The 18,262-nt window shown below is 35.9% G+C and overlaps 2 protein-coding genes across 2 annotated transcripts; both read left to right on the top strand.

Moving 5' to 3' along the window:
* Positions 1–3,458: 3,458 nt before the first annotated feature.
* On the top strand, positions 3,459–5,493 carry LOC133713784 (probable pectinesterase/pectinesterase inhibitor 60). Its single transcript, XM_062139811.1, has 2 exons — positions 3,459–4,468; positions 4,741–5,493. The coding sequence occupies exons 1-2, from the start codon at positions 3,556–3,558 to the stop codon at positions 5,433–5,435; spliced, it is 1,608 nt and encodes a 535-aa protein (XP_061995795.1). The 5' UTR covers positions 3,459–3,555; the 3' UTR covers positions 5,436–5,493.
* A 5,279-nt stretch (positions 5,494–10,772) lies between these two features.
* Positions 10,773–14,830, top strand: LOC133718483 (uncharacterized). The gene is made up of 10 exons (XM_062145333.1): positions 10,773–11,134; positions 11,364–11,416; positions 11,510–11,584; positions 11,691–11,804; positions 11,969–12,088; positions 12,195–12,433; positions 12,523–12,735; positions 12,853–12,945; positions 13,030–13,128; positions 13,299–14,830. The coding sequence occupies exons 2-10, from the start codon at positions 11,374–11,376 to the stop codon at positions 13,641–13,643; spliced, it is 1,341 nt and encodes a 446-aa protein (XP_062001317.1). The 5' UTR covers positions 10,773–11,134; positions 11,364–11,373; the 3' UTR covers positions 13,644–14,830.
* The last annotated feature ends 3,432 nt before the right edge of the window (positions 14,831–18,262 follow it).

Below are 18,262 nucleotides of genomic sequence, written 5' to 3'. Positions count from 1 at the left end.
CATCCACTGTGGCTTCAGAGAGTGCTTTTAGCCTTGGCAGCTGAGTGGTGGATCCTTTTAGGGCCAGCTTGACTCCTAGAATGGTTGAGTGCCTTGTGTGTTGCTCAGATTGGTTGAGGGCTGCAGGAAAGTCTCTATTCAAATAGCCAACCAAAACCGAACTTGAGGTCTACGGTGAATTGGAGAAACTTGAGCAAGGTAAACTTTTGTTCTAAGTTTTCAATTAAATGAAATTTCCCCCGTCTAATCCTAACTTTTGTTCAAATCTGTTAGTTTTTCTTCTAACATTGTTTTCATGTTTGTTCTGCTAGATGTTGAAATTACCAATCTTTCGGATATTGAGTAGTGATTATGCAGATCTGCTTGGTATAAAATACAAGGTTAATTATATTATTTATTGTTGGATTATTTTACTGCTTGGTTACAGTTGCTAATATGCTTTGTTTACAGATTATGGTCGATGGAAGGGAAGTAGCCAAGCTGAAGAATGAAGAGGAGAAAACCAAGCTGAAGTGTTGCTATGTTCTTAACTTTTTATTTTTATTTCTTTTGAACTCTGGAACTCTTTTATGCTGGTTTGGAAGTTGGAACTCCTGAATTTTAATCGTTTTATGCTGGTCTGTAAACTTAAGTGGTTTAGAACTGTTTTGGATTGCTTGGTTGCTTGCTTCTGGATTAGTATTATGCAATATGCATGTTGGTTGCTTGCTTCTCGATAACTAGATTAGTATTCTGCATATCTGCTTGCTTTTTGTTTTTTGTGGGTCAAGTGAGTCATTAGCCAGATTCTGCAATATTGGGCCTCAGAAAATTTGTAGCCCTTTCCTTTTTTTTTTCTGAAAACTGGGCTAGTATTTAAAAAGCCCATAACCGACCCGACCCGATCCGAAAATCCGGGTCAACCGAAAATCCAGCCCACCAAAAAAAAAGTCAGTTGCGGTTTGAGTTTTGGCCCAACTGAAGAATCTGGGTCGGAAACAGTTTGGGCCCTAAACCGACCCGGCCCGACATATGCCCACTCCTAGTTTGGGAAGATTATGAGGTCAGTAATGTCACAGCCGCCCCACATTACTTGACAATTATACCCAAGACGGACTCTCTTCGATGTTATGGAGTTGAATTTTGTGTGTTAATTAAATGCCCAATAAGTCTATTTGAACAAAGAAGGTCCAATCGATCTTTTGTTCATGGTATGCCATTGTTAGTGCTACTGTTGCTACATTTTTAACAGACTAATAGATCCGATTCGATATTCAACTTCTTTTGTCAAAAAAGAAAAACATACAGATTGATAGTGGTAAATAGGCTCATGATTCATGAATTCAAATTTTCAAATATGATGAAAAATGTAACTATTTCTATTGAGGATCATTAAAATGAAAATTCCATGAGGAATTTCTTATGAGATCCATTTTTCAATCATATTTCCGCAAATCAACCATTAGATGTTTAGATATTCATTTGTAGATCATTTATGTAATTTTTCAACCAAATTGAAAATCGCTAAGGCAATCATAATTGTGATTTATCATTTATGAACATGAACGGTTCATATTTGACAGATTTGGTTCGTCCATTGATTTGATCTTGTTCGGTACGTACCTTAACTATTAACAATCTGGAAGAAAGTTTTCAGAAGTGATCTACTCGTGCATACATAAACATCTAGCGGTTGATTTATAGTAATGTAATCGAAAAGTTGACCTCCCAAACCGTTGATTAAAAAGTTCTCATGAAGTCCTCTTTTTAGTGGTCCTCATTGGAAACTCTCCCACTATCAAATATATATATATATATATATATATATATATATATATATATGGCCCTTTCACTAAGGGATCTTTTATTTATTTTTGTTATTTTAAAGGATTCTTTGTGGGCCTCACTTTTCACTCACATATCGGTATCTCGATCGTTCATTTCTTAGGACTCTATTGGTGACTGTTAAGGTATTAAACTAGATTAAATCAATGGACGAACCAAATCTGTCAAACCTTAACCATTCATATTTATAATTGTAAATCACAGTTTTGAATGTCTTAACGATTATCAATTTGACTGAATATTTGCAGAATTGATCTACTCATATAGACCTAACAACTAGACGGTGGAGATGTTGATAAGTGATCAAAAAGTTGGTTAAATAATCAATTTCTTAAAATGGCCAAAAAAAAAAATCTCTCACTAGAAGGGCCTTATATGTATGTGTATATATATAACTATTATTATAGCTACATAGTCCTTGATCATAAAAAATTCGCCCACGATAACAACTTAACTTTAAAATCGCACTGAACGATTCAAATTAATCGACCCTATAATATTTTTTGGTTTGTATGTAGAAAGATACAAGTTTATGTGATAGTCTTGGATGCAATCTTTCCTCTTTCATTGGATATAACAAAATTTAACAGATGTTCTCATTGTATACTTAGAATCTCAATAAGGAATATAAATGGATTAACAAAATCATTAGTCAATATTGAAAAACTCAACAAAATATATGTCAACATGGATTGCTAGCTTCTATAAGATCCCAGCTACTAGTGCATTATGAATACATATTCATGGTTGAACTACTTGAACCGTAAAGAGAAGATACGTTCGCGTAGTTTACAAACTAACCAGAATAGCACATGGGGGGTTACCCTAAACTTAAGGCCTGAATATTGAGTAATCAAGAACATGGTTCACACTCCTCCCGTCCAAGAAACTGTTACTTTCAACCTACACATGATGATGATCCATGATCAAATTACTCAATCCCCCAGCTCTCATAAACAATTTCGTACTACATATTGCTATCATGCGTACGGAACATGTTATATGCTTGTTTTTTATTAGTCTACTCCATGCATTTAGTTTCTTAATTTATTACTATAGTCAATGTGACCAAAATAATTTACCTACTTTTGATTTTCTTGGTAAAGTTCTTTGTAGTTGAGGAATGAGGATCTGTACGTTTAGAAGATATATTCCAAATTAATAGTCAAATCGTTTACTAAGTCGATATTTTCCACACAGAAAAACCCTAAGCCAGCAGCTCAGTTTTCATAGCACTAATTGTAATTAACACCCTGCAATGGCCTGCATTAGTAAAACATTATATCATCCTGCAATTCTTAATTTTAATTTTGTATGCAAAGAAATATCCCTTAAAGAAACAATATCATCCTCATTCTCTCAATGCTAAGATCCATTATCTCTTCCTTATGACAATGTTAACATGCATTTTGCTTCATATATGTTAAGAAATATATTATATTTATTCATTTTTCGAAATATATTATATTTATTCATTTTCTACCCAATTTTACGTAAAGCCAACATGGTATATCTTGTTTTGCAATCTTACTCTATCATGCAATTTCACAATATTTACAAAATCTAATTGTCATCTTCTATATGTCAAACAAGCGCCAGCCTGCTTCTTCTCTTTTTAATTCATGATACTCTTACATAAAACTAGAAATCTCAAACCCCCTTGAGATAGACCCTCAAAAACCTCAATACCCCTCACATTCATATTCATACTCATTTCATTGATCATCAATTATGGCTATGAAACTAACTTTCCTACACTCTTTACTCATTTTCTCATCCTTGCTCTTTCAGACAGTCCTATCAAGAAGCCACCACCATCCCTCCAATCGCATTCGAACATGGTGCAACAAAACCCCTCACCCGGAGCCATGCAAATACTGGATGTCCCATTACCCCCACCGTCTCACCCCGAAGCACTCCACCGATTTCCGAAAGCTGATGGTCCAGGTTGCCCTCGAGAGAGCCCTCAGTGCTAAATCATACGCCTCCCAATTCAAGCAAAACTGCGAAAGCGATCCCCAAAAGGCTGCGTGGACCGATTGCTTGAAGCTCTTCGACAACACGGTCCACCAGCTCAACCGCACCCTGCAAGGCCTAGACACCAAGCATAAAGAGACCTGCACCAATTTTGATGCACAGACTTGGCTCAGCGCCGCCCTCACCTACATTCACACGTGCCGAGACGGATCCAAGGAACTGAACGTGTCGGACTTCATAACCCCTATTTATACGTCCAACAACAATGTGTCCGAGCTTATTAGCAACAGTTTGGCAATTGGTTCACAACTTCTGGAGAAAGAAAATCGAACAACCACAGACGAAGGGTATGAGTCTTATCCCAGTTGGCTTTCAAACCACGACAGGAGGCTATTGGCAGCTTCTTCGATCAAGGCTAACCTCGTGGTGGCGAAAGACGGATCGGGCCACTTTCGGACCATCCAGGCGGCATTAAATTTGGCGGCAAAGCGAAAAAGAATGACCAGATTTGTTATCCATGTCAAAAAAGGTGTTTATAGGGAGAACATTGAAGTTGTCAACACCAACACTAACATCATGCTGGTTGGTGATAGCTTGAGGTATACGATAATCACAGGTGGCAGAAGTGTCAAAGGAGGTTACACTACTTTTAACTCTGCAACTGCAGGTATGCAATCTCTCTCTCTCATTATTAGAAATAAGTTAAATTTCCCCTAAAGCAAAACTAGTTGAAAATCATTGAAATTCTAATGAAATTATACTTAAGTGTGGACTAAGGAATTGTAACGTTACAGGCAAGTCATGAACCATTGCAAACTACATAGGGTCGAGTCGCTTTCCATGAGATTGTAAACTAATACCCAATATTACTTTACTCACTCTATTATGTTTAGTTTTCTTAACTATGACTTTTGTTCTTTGTTCAAAATATGACTATAGGCATTGATGGGCCTGGCTTCATTGCCCGCGGCATCACATTCAGCAACACTGCCGGAGCACTAAAGGGACAAGCGGTGGCCCTTCGATCCAGCTCCGACCTTTCAGTATTCTACCGTTGCGCCTTCCAAGGCTACCAAGACACTCTCATGGTCCACTCTCAGAGACAATTCTACAGAGAATGTTACATCTATGGCACCATAGACTTTATATTTGGTAATGCTGCTGTTGTTTTCCAGAGTTGCATTATCTACGTAAGAAAACCCTTATGGGGCCAAGTCAATGTCATCACAGCCCAAGCCCGAAACGACCCGTTTCAAAGCACGGGTATTTCAATCCATAACTCTCAAGTTCGGGCTGCCCCAGACCTTAAGCCGGTGATTCGCTACTATAAAACATACTTGGGCCGGCCATGGATGCAATATTCTCGGGTTGTCTTCATGAAATGTTACCTTGACAGCTTGGTCGACCCGGCAGGTTGGCTGGAATGGCAAAGAACTAATTTTGCTCTAAGCACTTTGTATTATGGGGAGTACAAGAATTTTGGTCCTGCCTCATCCACCAGATATAGGGTCAAGTGGCCTGGTTTTCATGTCATTACTAGTGCAAATGTGGCAACATCGTTCACCGTTGGAAGCCTTATTGCCGGACGATCGTGGCTGCCCACCACTGGTGTTCCGTTCACGTCAGGCCTTTGATCATGTCCTATCTGTATAGTATAATTGGTTGTACTCTAATGTATTTATTTGGGAGAACAATTATGGGTAAAGCTATGGTATGTTAACATTTCTCATACATCAACTATTTTTACCACTTTAAGGACTCATGTTACCACTTTGAGGACTAATATTACTATTTTGAGGACTCATATGGTAAACTAAGAAAATTTACCACTTTAAGGACTCATGTTACCACTTTGAGGACTAATATTACTATTTTGAGGACTCATGTGGTAACTAAGAAAATTTACCACTTTAAGGACTCATATTACCACTTTGAGGACTAATATTACTATTTTGAGGACTCAAATTACCACTTTTAAGGCAATTGTATGCATGTCATACGTTAACATTTTGTAGAATTTTCCGAACAATTATTTGTGTGGTGCTTGTTGGATTTTGTGCATTTTTAGTACATTCTGAAAATTGAAGGAACTATTTACTGGCCAGCAGGAAACACTTTCACCTTTATATATATCTATGATTTTGAATTATATACGTCTTCTTGGATTTACAAAGCACACGTATTGAAACCCAAATTCATACACCCCATAGAATGTTTGAGCAGAATATTTGCGTAGGTCGACTCTCCTTTAGTGGAATACCAATGGCTCCGAATAATTGCATATGAAGAAATGGTTGTTTGCGTATAAGTTTTAAGTATTAACTTATGCCAAACTTATAGATTACGAAAGAGGATAACAGATTAAAGATGACTTGCATATGAGAATCTAATTAATTTAGTGGCGGGACAGACCCTACGGGACATAGTCAACTACGGACTCTATGCACCCAAAAATTGTTTCGTCTTCACACAAAGGCAAAAGCGGTGGCATGCACATTAAGAAGCAACATTGCAACAACCATGAAGTGGCCTGGTTATATAAATATACATACATATCATAATAGTTTGGTGGGTCTTAATTTTGCAATTCTACCCTCATTAATCAAAATGTTCATGTATGTGCATGGCTTTCTTAATTTGTTCTGCCCTGCATATTGAGGATACCCTGAGGGCTCAAATTCTATTCGGCTAATTTTCCAATTTGTCATAATTGTACGTCAAGGATACCCTCAAGCCTCAGGGCTCAAGTTAAGTCTGTTGAAAATGTGAAAAAATATAACTTCTACATACATTAGAAGAATATAACTTTTCTTTTGGACTTATAAAGGTTTGGATCACTCCATCCATTGCCAATTGATTTTGGATGCGAACTCTAAATTAATTTATCATGATATCAGAGCGAGTTAGAGATAACCCCACGTGCTCATCGTCATCCAATATAACTTGTCCACATGTATGGCTTGAGAAATCGCCACACATGCAAGGGTGTGTTGAGAATGTGAAAAGATATAACTCTCACATTGAAAAAATATAACCTTTCATATGAGCTTATAAGAGTTTTGGGTCACTCCATCCATTACCAATTAATTTTGGATGCGAACCCCAAATTATTTTCTCAAAGTCATTTAGCTACATTAACCTTCACTACAACAGAAAGGCTTTTTAGCGACTAAGTTTTTTGCGAGGAATTTATTTTCCTCAGTAAATGTCACTTTTTACGAGGAATATTTCGATTCCTCACTAAATGTCATTAGGTTTTCTGCGAGAAACATATTTTCCTCACTATACACCACTTTCTACGATGAATATTTTAGTTCATCACTAAAGGTGACCATAATTTGGTCGTCTAAATGATCATGTTATTAGCGAGGAAATATGAAACTTAGGTGAGGAATGTTTTCATCGCGAAAACAATATTCAACGAGGAAATAACGATTTCGTCGTTATTACTTTGGCGGAAAATTATGTAAAACCCGCCAAATTCGATGGTGACAAAACTATGGTTTCCTCGCTAAAAGTTCGTGTTTTACGAGGAATTATTTCCTCGTCAAAAGAAGCAATTATGGAGGAAATAACGATTTCGTCGTTATTACTTTGGCGGAAAATTATGTAAAACCCGCCAAATTCAATGGTGACAAGACTATGGTTTCCTCACTAAAAGTACGTGTTTTACGAGGAACTATTTCCTCGTCAAAAGAAGCAATTAGGGAGGAAATAACGATTTCATCGTTATTTGTTTGGCGAAAAATTATATAAAACCCGCCAAATTCAAGGGCGACAAAAGTATGGTTTCCTCGCTAAAAGTCCGTCTTTTACGAGGAACTATTTTCTCGTCAAAAGAAGCAATTAGGGAGGAAATAATGATTTCGTCGTTATTTGTTTGGCGGAAAATTATGTAAAACCCTCCAAATTCAAGGGCAACAAAAGTATGGTTTCCTCGCTAAAGTCCGTCTTTTATGAGGAACTATTTCCTCGTCAAAAGAAACCATTAGGGAGGAAATAATGATTTCGTCGTTATTTGTTTGGCGGAAAATTATGTAAAACCTTCCAATTTCAAATATATATAGCTCAGTGGTTAGAGCACCCACTACTTAAGATCCAGGTCATGGGTTCGAGTCACCATGGGGGTAGGAGTGAAATCTTTTGTTCCTCTTTTCAAAGTAATAAAGAAAAAATATATATATAATTTAGGCCTCATCAAAAAGCCCGCGGAACAAGTGGGTCAATGGAGGCCCGCCAGCCCAGAGGGCCAAAAGTCAAGCCCAGCCTGTCAAAAAGCCCGCCATAGGCCCGGCCCGTAAAAACCCGCAAACAAAAAATATTATATAAATAACACAGAAACTGTTGTGCAGAACACCTAATTTTGATGAATTACTGGGAACTGTTCGGATGGAACTAGGAGCTGTACCCTATATGCACAGAAAGCCTCATGTGTCTAGTTTCTAAGGAATTTTACGGTTTGCGATTCTGACTTTTCTAGAAGGATTTATGGCAATTTAAGTGAAGGCAGTTCAGCTTGAACGAGAATCTGCAACACAGAAACTGTTGTGCAGAACACCTAACTTCGCTGAATTACTGGGAACTGCTCGGATGGAATTAAGAGCTGTACCCTATATGCACGGAAAGTCCCATGTGTCTAGTTTTTGAAGAATTTTACGGTTTGTGATTATGACTTTTCTAGAAGGAGTTATGGCAATTTAAGTGAAGGCAGTTCTGCTTGGACGGGAATCTTCAACATCTTTTACAAGTTCATATCTAGAACCGAACTTTGCTGAATTACTGGGAACTGCTCAGATAGAATTAGGAGCTGTAAACTATATGCACGGAAAGCTCCATGTGTCTAGTTTCTGAAGAATTTTACGGTTAGCGATTCCGACTTTTCTAGAAGGAGTTATGGCAACTTAAGTGAAGACAGTTCAGCTTGGACGGGAATCTGCAACATCTTTTACAAGTTTATGTCTAGAAGGCCCGGCACATATATTTGGAAATCTTCAGTGTGCCACATCATCATTATATGTGTGTGTGTGTCTCTTTGTGTGAGTGTGAATTTGTTGTAATTATTTCTATATAGAATATGTGCATATATATTCTATATGTCATGACTACGGTTGACCGATTCGATCGGATTCAAAAATATGATGAAATTAGCTAAATTTTTTACCACACTGATAATTTATTATAATAATCTCATCCAATGGTTGGTTTTTCCATTTTATTTGAATTGATAGAGGTTGCCCTTTGGAGTGTATGATATATAAATATAGGTTTATAAGAGTATCTAAGTTTGACCTAGCTGATCGAATTCGAAACGAGAACCAAATTGGCTGGATTTTCTACAACCACCATAAAACATTACAACCTCTCCATCCAGCGGTTGGTTTCTCTGAATTCATTTTCCATTTCATGGTTGTTTTAGAATGAACCTCAACAATTTAAATGCAATGTATAAGTCAATACAACTTTAGGAGGCAAATTGGTATAGGCCAACGTCTTTGTAATTAAAATTGAAGTTTTTATCTTATGTTCACGCACATCCATCGATGGAATATTTACAGACGTGATGTGAAAAAATAAGCACGTTTCGCAGTCGTCATGCCACCGGTCAACTGAGAAGACATACAAGTGATGACGGTTGACCAATTCGATCGGATTCGAAAATAAGGTGAAATTGGCTAAATTTTTTACCACACTCATAATTTATTGTAATAATCATATCTAACGGTTGGTTTTTCCATTTTCTTTGAATTGATAGAGGTTGCTCTTTAGAGTGTATATGATATAAATATAGGTTTATAAGAGTAACTAAGTTTGACCTAGTTGATCGAATTCGAAACGAGAACCAAATTGGCTGAAATTTTTACAACCACCATAAAACATTACAATCTCTCCATCGAGCGGTTGGTTTCTCCAAATTCATTTTCCACTTCATATTTGCTTTAGAATGAAGCTCAACAATTTAAATGCAATGTATAAGTTATACAACTTTAGGAGGCAAATTAGTACAGACCAACGTATTTGTAATTAAAATTGAAATTTTATCTTATGTCCAAGCACATCCATCGATGAAATATTTACAAACGTGATGTAAAAAAATAAGCACGTTTCGCAGTCGTCACGTCATCGGTCAACCAAGAAAACATACAAATGACTACGGTTGACCAATCCGATCGGGTTCGAAACTATGGTGAAATTGACTAAATTTTTAACCACACGCATAATTTATTGTAATAATCACATCCAACGGTCGGTTTTCTCATTTTCTTTGAATTGATAGAGGTTGCTCTTTGAAATGTATGATATATAAATATAGATTTATAAGGGTTTATATGTATATGTATATGTATATGTATATGTATGTGTCTATATATATATAAGGGTTTCGAATCAAGATAGCTAATAATCCGCTGATTGATTCTGCCTCATTCCAATCCTCTCGAGAGAATTATTGTTTGAAGGGATTATGCCTCGAATAGATTGTATCTCAAAGAGATTGTACCTCATTCGGATTTTTCCTTGAGCAAATCTCTCGTCACTCAAATCCTCCTTAAAGTGTTTCATCCTATCGAGATCCTCCTCTACAAGTTATTTCCTCCTCGATTAGATATTCACGCCTTGACCGAATATTTCCACCTTGATAAGATATTCCCACCTCAACTAGATATTTCCACCTCGACCAGATTTTTCAACCTCGAGCGAATATTTCCACCTCGATTAAATATTTCTGCCTTAACTAGATATCTCCATCTTAACATGATATCTCATTATCTCCTCTAAACCCATTTTTATTTTTATAAACACATTTTTAGACATATTGAAAAAAAAAAAAAAAAAGAAGAAGAAGAAAGAAGCGGGATGTTTTGGTTTCATTTACCGAAGGCGGGGAAAGTTAAAAAAATAGAAGAAAACAAAGCGCTAATCTAAAAAGGAAAAACAATTAAGAGATAAAACCTAAGAGATGGAAAACTCTTTACTTCTCTATCTCTCACGGTGCAGCCTCCTTCTCTGCATCTCCCATCTTTGAATTGAAGCTCTCATCTCTATAGAGACTAGATTCATCTTTCTTCCTCCTTGTACACAATTATTGTATAGTTTGATTAACGAAGGTCCTATTTTCAAAAACAGAACAAAAGTTCGATCGAATTGGGATCGAATGGAATTGGGAAGTTAATTAGGTCTGTGCTGCCAAATTTGTTAGCCATTCTTCTTCTTCTTCTATCCGTTTCTGTTTCGAATTCCCCAAATTCACTTCAACTTGCATATACTGGAATCTGTGGCTCACTTGCTTCTGTGCAATAACAAATCAATTACATAACGGGTCGATTGCTAGTTATTTGTAAGTGTTTCGAGTGAATTGTTTATACTTGGTTCCTTGGATTGAGGTGTCTTCGAGTTAGTTTCATAATTAGTTGATTTGATTCTTTTCGTGGTGGATTCTGTAATCCCAAGTTCAACACAAAGGGTATAATAATTGGGTTGAAATTGACTCTTAACACATGACTGATATATCTAACTTTTTAACAGAGAAGTTTGTTATTTGTTGATTTTGCATTTTTTTATAATAGTAGTCACAAGATGCGCCGTTCCAATGTGTCTAACATCCAAAAGCCTACTACTGGTACGTATTGTATTTTGTTTTTTTATAAGTTTATAATTCATTTAGCTGATTGATTAATTAATAATTTAATTTAACATGTATGTATAACAACAGGTAATGCACCGAGTAAACGCTCTCGTGTGCAAACTACTGATCAGCCATGCCCAAATGGATCTCGTTCTACTTCAGGTAATTCTTCAATTTTTGTTCTGCTACAACAATATTTATAGAAAGTTAGATTTAACTTATTTATTTGACTCATATTGATTAATTTAACATGTGTGTGTAATAACAGGTAGTGCAATGAGTAAACGCTCTCGTGTGGAAACTACTGATCAGCCATGCGAAAATTTTGTAGAAGATGGACTCAATTCTGCTATTGGTACCACTACAGAACGAACTACTACTGGTAAGTAGTATTGTAGCCTTCTTGAATTCAATTTTTATCACTTTAATTATTTATGTACTAAGAAGTATAGGGAAAAGAGAGCGAAATGCAATTTTGTTTTCATGAATTGCAAATACAAAATTGCAAATTAGAAGGGTATACCTAAATTATATGTATAATGACAGGGGTCAGAATTAGTTCACGTCTTCAGCATCAAACTGCTAATGATCAGCTATTGATAAATGTTACAACTGAAGAGCAAAATGATAATGTGATGTCAGCCAGTAATCAAGACCCTCCTACAGGTATATACAATATTATATATATATATATATATATATATATATATATATATTGTTATATTTTGAGAACTAAAATATTTGTGTACATTAATTAAGAATTATGTTAAAGGTCCAACAAAAAAGGTGCGGGGAAAGACAAGAGGAGTGAATGCAGATAAGGTGCTTTCTCAATTGAATGCTAAAATACCTGTCACTCTGACCGAACAAAATGGCAGGCCTACAGGCCCATATGCTGAAATGTTGGCCAATGAAATTGGTTTCACAGTTCGAAACCATGCCCCACTAAATGTGGAAAAATGGAAGAAGATTCCGAAAATTGAAGTGGATAAGTTGGTTAAAAGAATAACGGTGAGTGATGGTTTGTTTTTTTGAAATGTAAGTTTACATTGATTGCTTTAATTAAATATTTTGTTTGACATGAAATTATTTATATGCAGAACAAGTTTGACATTGACATGTCTCTCTCTTGGGTCGAGAGATATGTAATTACAACATGTCAGACTGTATTTTGTAATTTTCGTTATAAGTTGAAGAAACATTTTGAGAAATTTTCAACAATCGAGGAAGCAATTGAAAACAAACACGATGATGTCAAGACTCAGGAAGAATGGGAGTTTCTCTGTGCTCGTTTTTCTAGTGAAAAGTTTCAGGTACAATATTGTTTATTTTTTTAACTATTTTTCAACACAGTTCACTTTTTTGTTATATTAGTTTTTTTTTTCATTCAGATTCCAACTAATTGTTTGATATTTCATAATAATTTTTAGATTCGTTCAGAGAAGAATGCTATAAATAGGTCAAAGTTGACACATCACCACAAAGCTGGGTCAAAGTCATTTATGTCTCACCAAGAGCAAATTGTAAGATATTTATAATTTTGTTAATAAATTTATAGCTTCAATATATATTTGTAGATGTTAAAAGAATATGTTTGAATGCAATAGGCAGCACAGACTGGAGAGATGCAAGGTGCAATTGATCGCTTTGAAACAGAGTACAAAAGCACTAAAAAAGGTTGGGACTTGGGAGCAAAAGCAAAGTGGGTAAGTAACTTGTTAATGATGCATACGTATGAACAAAAGTTCTATAATGTATATGTTTTGACCATGACCATAGGTGAAATTAATATAAATTCCCTAAATATGATTAAATTGATCAGGTTGTAATTGAGAAATTGCATATCATATCCAACTGTATATATTTTTTATTGTAGGATGAAATGATTAAGATGCGAACTGAGACAACTCAACCTGATGGAACTCGGACAATGACAGATGATGAAATTTGTGCAAAAGTCCTCGGAGTCAAATCAGGCTACATCAAGGGTTGTGGTTTTGGCCCTAGACCTCCACCATCAAGAGTCTCTCATTCGTCGATAAATGAAATGTCTGAAAAGAACAAAGTGTTGCAAGAACAGCTTCAAGAGACCCAACACCTTGTAGGGACTCAACAACAAAAGATTGATGCACAAAATGAGGTGATCCAAAGATTGGAGGAGCAAGCTAAAAAGTTTGAGGAGTTCATGGCTAACTTTTCCAGGCAACATCCATCAAGTTAGTATCTTTATTAGAGAACTTAAACATGGAGAAATAATTTTTTAGATCATCTTGATTTTGTTATTGGTTTTAGACTATTTTTGTTACTCCTTATGTTAGGAAACACTTTGATTGTTACTTTGGTTTTATTATTATGAGATTTATTATTGGTTTGACTATTTCAATTAGTTTTAAATATTTTCATGTAATATGGTAGAGAACAATCGGTGACAAAACCATATGTATTGTCAACATTTTCCTCGTAATAAGCAATCAATTGTAACGAAAAAGAATTTCCTCGCTATAGGCTATAGAATGTATAACGACGAAAATAAATATCATCGCTATACAATACACAACTTATGACGACAAAAATAAATTTTCTCGTTAAAGATTATAATATATATGACGATGAAAGTAAATTTCATCGCTGTAGGTTATACAACCTACAACGACAAAAGTAAAATTCCTCGCTATAGACTATACAACCTACAACGTCAAAAGTAAATTTCCTCGCTATAGACTATACAACTTACAACGACAAAAGTAAATTTCCTCGCTATAGCAAATGCAACCTACAACGACAAAAGTAAATTTCCTCGCTATAAACCTTATAACATATATCGACAAATGTAAAGTTCCTCGTCATTGAGTACCTTTGGCGATGAATACACCATATAACCTACATCGACAAATGTAAATTTCCTCGTCATTGAGTACCTTTAGCGAGGAATAGTTTTCCCTCGTACAAGATACATATAAGGAAGAAAATAAATTTCCTCGTTAAAGATTGCTTATAGTGAGGAAAGACTTCCTTGCCAAAAGATACCTACAACGACGAAAATGTTTTTTCAATTTTTTATTATTTATAATTTCTAAATTATTTACATATCATTAGCGAGGAAATAATACTTTAGCGATGAAATTTATTTTATCGGGAAATATATTTAACGACTATTTTTTGGTCTTCAGAAATTTTTAGTGAGAAAAAAGTATGAGTATAGGTGAGGAAAAAAATTGTAGCTAAAGAATAACGGCGAGAAAAAAATATATTCATCGAGAAAAGGGATTGGCGAGGAAATAGTATTTTTCTCGCTGAAACTTTTCTTGACCACCCTACCGCGAGGAACTGGTGACCAAAATATTTTCCTCGCGAAAACACTACGGCGAGGAAATCTCAGTTTTCAGCGACAAATTTGTTCCTCGCAAATTAGCATTTCTGTTGTAGTGCTTGATTATCTTCAAGTTCCAGATGTAACCAAAAAACAACCCATGCCATCAAATCTCTATTGAGATAATGTATCTTCTTAGTTCCATCTGGAACAAATTGATCTTAATTTTAGTATTGAAATATTCCATAATGATTATATATGAAGACACTTCATTACTTTATGCATGTCTATCCTAGCTTTCTGCAGTGGATTAGCAATAATTGTTAAACAGCGACAAGCGTGGCCCATGGTCCACCATTGTACCGATACTGTCCCAACTTAACCACCTGATAGGTGTTGGGTTTTAATCACAAAAGGCATCGGTACAATTGGGTGAGATCCACCCACTTATAAGTTATATTTTATTTGTCACTTTTCCAATGTGGGATCTTTCCTCTCCAACACGCCCCCTCACGTTGCAACTTTAGGTCTGCACGTGAAATTAATTAATTCAATTTCCACATTGGAAATTGGGACACAAGTCTCATATCGGAGACTTGGCCAATACAATCCAAGGCCCACATCGGACACTTGGTAACAATCCAATCGGAATTTTTCCGATGGTAATATAAGGAACCCAAATTCGGGCCCATGATAATTGGAGACGCAATTGAAGAGAGACCCGCTCTGATACCATGTTAAACAGCGACAAGTGTGGCTCGTGACCCACCATTATACCGATACTATCTCAACTTAACCACCCGATAGGTGTTGGGTTTTAATCACAAAAGACCTCGGTACAATTGGATAAGAGCCACCCACTTATAAGTTATATTTTATTTGTCACTTTTCCAATATGTGATCTTTCCTCTCCAACACGCCCCCTCACGTGCAACCTAGCTCTAGGTTAGCACGTGAAATTAATTAATCCAATTCCCACTTTGGAAATTGGGACACAAGCCTCATATCAGAGACTTGGTCAATACAATCCAAGGCCCACATCGGACACTTGGTAACAATCCGATCCGAATTTTTCCGATGGCAATATAAGGAACCCAAATTCGGGCCCATGATAATTAGAGACGTAATTGGAGAGGGACCTGCTCTGATACCATGTTAAACAGCGACAAGCGTGACCCATGGTCCACCATTGTACCGATACTGTCCCAACTTAACCACCTGATAGGTGTTGGGTTTTAATCACAAAAGGCCTCGGTACAATTGGGTGAGATCCACCCACTTATAAGTTATATTTTATTTGTCACTTTTCCAATGTGGGATCTTTCCTCTCTAACAATAATATGGTGGATTAGTCTTTTCGTTTAGTATTTTTGTACATTGGTAAATTGTATCAACCTTTGTAGATTAAGAAAACGTACGTAAGCGCTTAAATTACCACTTGGAACTAATTTAAGTAGCTCTGAATATATGTACATTCATACAATAGCAGATGTTGGCAACTTGGCATGAAATAGAATTTTCCTGGACACGAATTATTTGCATCAGAATGTTTGCGGTAGTTAGACAAATGATCACAAACTAAATTAGTAAATTAAGCCGTTGAGCATATTTGTTCAAGAGAAAAATCCTTGTTTACATGGTGTTTCATACCGAACTATCATTATTGGCCAGCTAAATAGTGGCAGGAACTGCATTTTATTTCATTTTTTTCTTGAATTATATGTTTTCATCGGCTTCTATTACAAATTTTTTTTTTTTTTTTTTTGGCAAAGGCTTCTATTACAAATTAAAAGCCCTGATTCTGTGTATGAATTCTGAGATATTAATTGAGCTAATTATCAACATTAAGAAATCGTCCATAGCGTTGAAACCAGAAACTAGGTGTGCCTTTCCATTACGCGTTCAATAGCTAATAGCATGCTTCTTTAGATGTTAGAATATTCAAAGTTAGCAACCTAAAAAATAAAGGTCCAAAATCCAGCTGTGGAAAAACTGGGGGGCTACAGAAGTACAGAGTTTAAAGTCTACTGTGAACATTAATATACATATGTATACAACTATAAGATTCGGTGGAGATATTTCAATTAATTAAGGAGCCTAATGTTTTGTAAAAGCTTCCATTGGCCCCTTTGACTAGAAAATTCATAATCCAATTTGTTTGAACAAGTAGACCATTTATTACAATTTTTTGGTTTACTTTTATTCAAAGCATAAGCTAGGCCTCCATATATAGGAATATAATTAACAAGAGTTAATTGTTCATTATGAAGCTTCTATTTGTTTAATTCCTTACATAACCAAATTATAGAGTTATTTTGAACTTGATACCGTACTCTGATACATTTTAACTGCGCTATCTTTGTTTGGCGATTTTATACCTTCCGAACGTAGACGCAATCAACTAGTCTGTTTTTCTGATGATATTGCATGTATATGACATGGCTTTGAAAGCTGAGCTAGAGAGAGAGAGAACTGAGAAAATATCTAGATGCAATTTCTGTTATATTTTGACTTAATGAGTTTATTACAACAGTTTACGTATATATAGTAGTTGATAACTCTAATCTAATGTACAGGAACGTGACACTTGTCACTCATTTGTGAAGAAGCTAACAACCTTCTAACTAACTATTCTTTACTACTTAAGCTACCTAACTTACACTAACACCCCCCCTCAGCTGGATGGGTGGTGAAACAACCATCAAGCTGCTGCACAGATATGAATGTTGTGGGGAGCAGAGTCCTTTAGTAAACAGGTCTACAGGTTGTTCTTGAGTGGAGACAAACTGAAGATCAGTAATGGATCCATCTTTAACTTTGTCTCTAGTGAAATGTACATCGACTTCGACATGCTTCATCTTTGAGTGATGTACAGGATTAGCAGCTAGTGCCAAGGCAGAGATATTGTCATAGTGCAAGGTAGGAACCTGAACAAGTTGGATTTGTAAATCAGTGAGTAAATGCTTGAGCCATTATAGTTCTGAAGTTGTGTCAGCCATACTTCTGTACTCTGCCTCTGTAGAGGACCTTGAAATTGCAGTTTGTTTCTTGCTGCACCATGAAATTGGGGAATGATTAAGCAATATGACAAACCCAGTTGTAGATTTCCTATCATTGGGATCTCCTGCCCAATCAACATCACAATAAGCGTGCAAACTCAAAGGCACTTTAGATGATTGTTTCCGAAATAGAATACCATGATTTAAAGTGTCTTTAACATATCTAAGTATACGTTTTGCAGCATTTAACCATGAAAGCTGAGCTAGAGAGAGAGAGAACTGAGGAAATATCTGGATGCAATTTCTGTTATATTTTGACTTAATGAGTTTATTACAACAGTTTACGTATATATAGTAGGGTAATCTAATGTACAGAAACGTGACACTTGTCACTCATCTGTGAAGAAGCTAACAACCTTCTAACTAACTATTATTTACTGCTTAAGCTACCTAACTTACACTAACAGGCTTGAGGCCTTGATTTCGACCCTAGACGGATGCGTTTGTGTCTAATGTTTCCTCGTTGTATGT

The sequence above is a fragment of the Rosa rugosa genome, chromosome 6 (genome assembly GCF_958449725.1).
Source record: "Rosa rugosa chromosome 6, drRosRugo1.1, whole genome shotgun sequence".
Lineage (NCBI taxonomy): Eukaryota > Viridiplantae > Streptophyta > Magnoliopsida > Rosales > Rosaceae > Rosa > Rosa rugosa.
This window is presented reverse-complemented; position numbering and strand designations above follow the sequence as displayed.

What these genes read in the sequence shown, in the direction of transcription:
- LOC133718483 (XM_062145333.1), top strand. Translation starts at nt 11,374, where the DNA reads ATGCGCCGTTCCAATGTGTCTAACATCCAAAAGCCTACTACTG. An exon ending in CATCCAAAAGCCTACTACTG is followed by an intron (nt 11,417 to 11,509) that starts GTACGTATTGTA and finishes GTATAACAACAG; the next exon opens with GTAATGCACCGAGTAAACGC. An exon ending in TACAGAACGAACTACTACTG is followed by an intron (nt 11,805 to 11,968) that starts GTAAGTAGTATT and finishes GTATAATGACAG; the next exon opens with GGGTCAGAATTAGTTCACGT.
- LOC133713784 (XM_062139811.1), top strand. Translation starts at nt 3,556, where the DNA reads ATGGCTATGAAACTAACTTTCCTACACTCTTTACTCATTTTCTCATCC. An exon ending in TTTTAACTCTGCAACTGCAG is followed by an intron (nt 4,469 to 4,740) that starts GTATGCAATCTC and finishes ATATGACTATAG; the next exon opens with GCATTGATGGGCCTGGCTTC.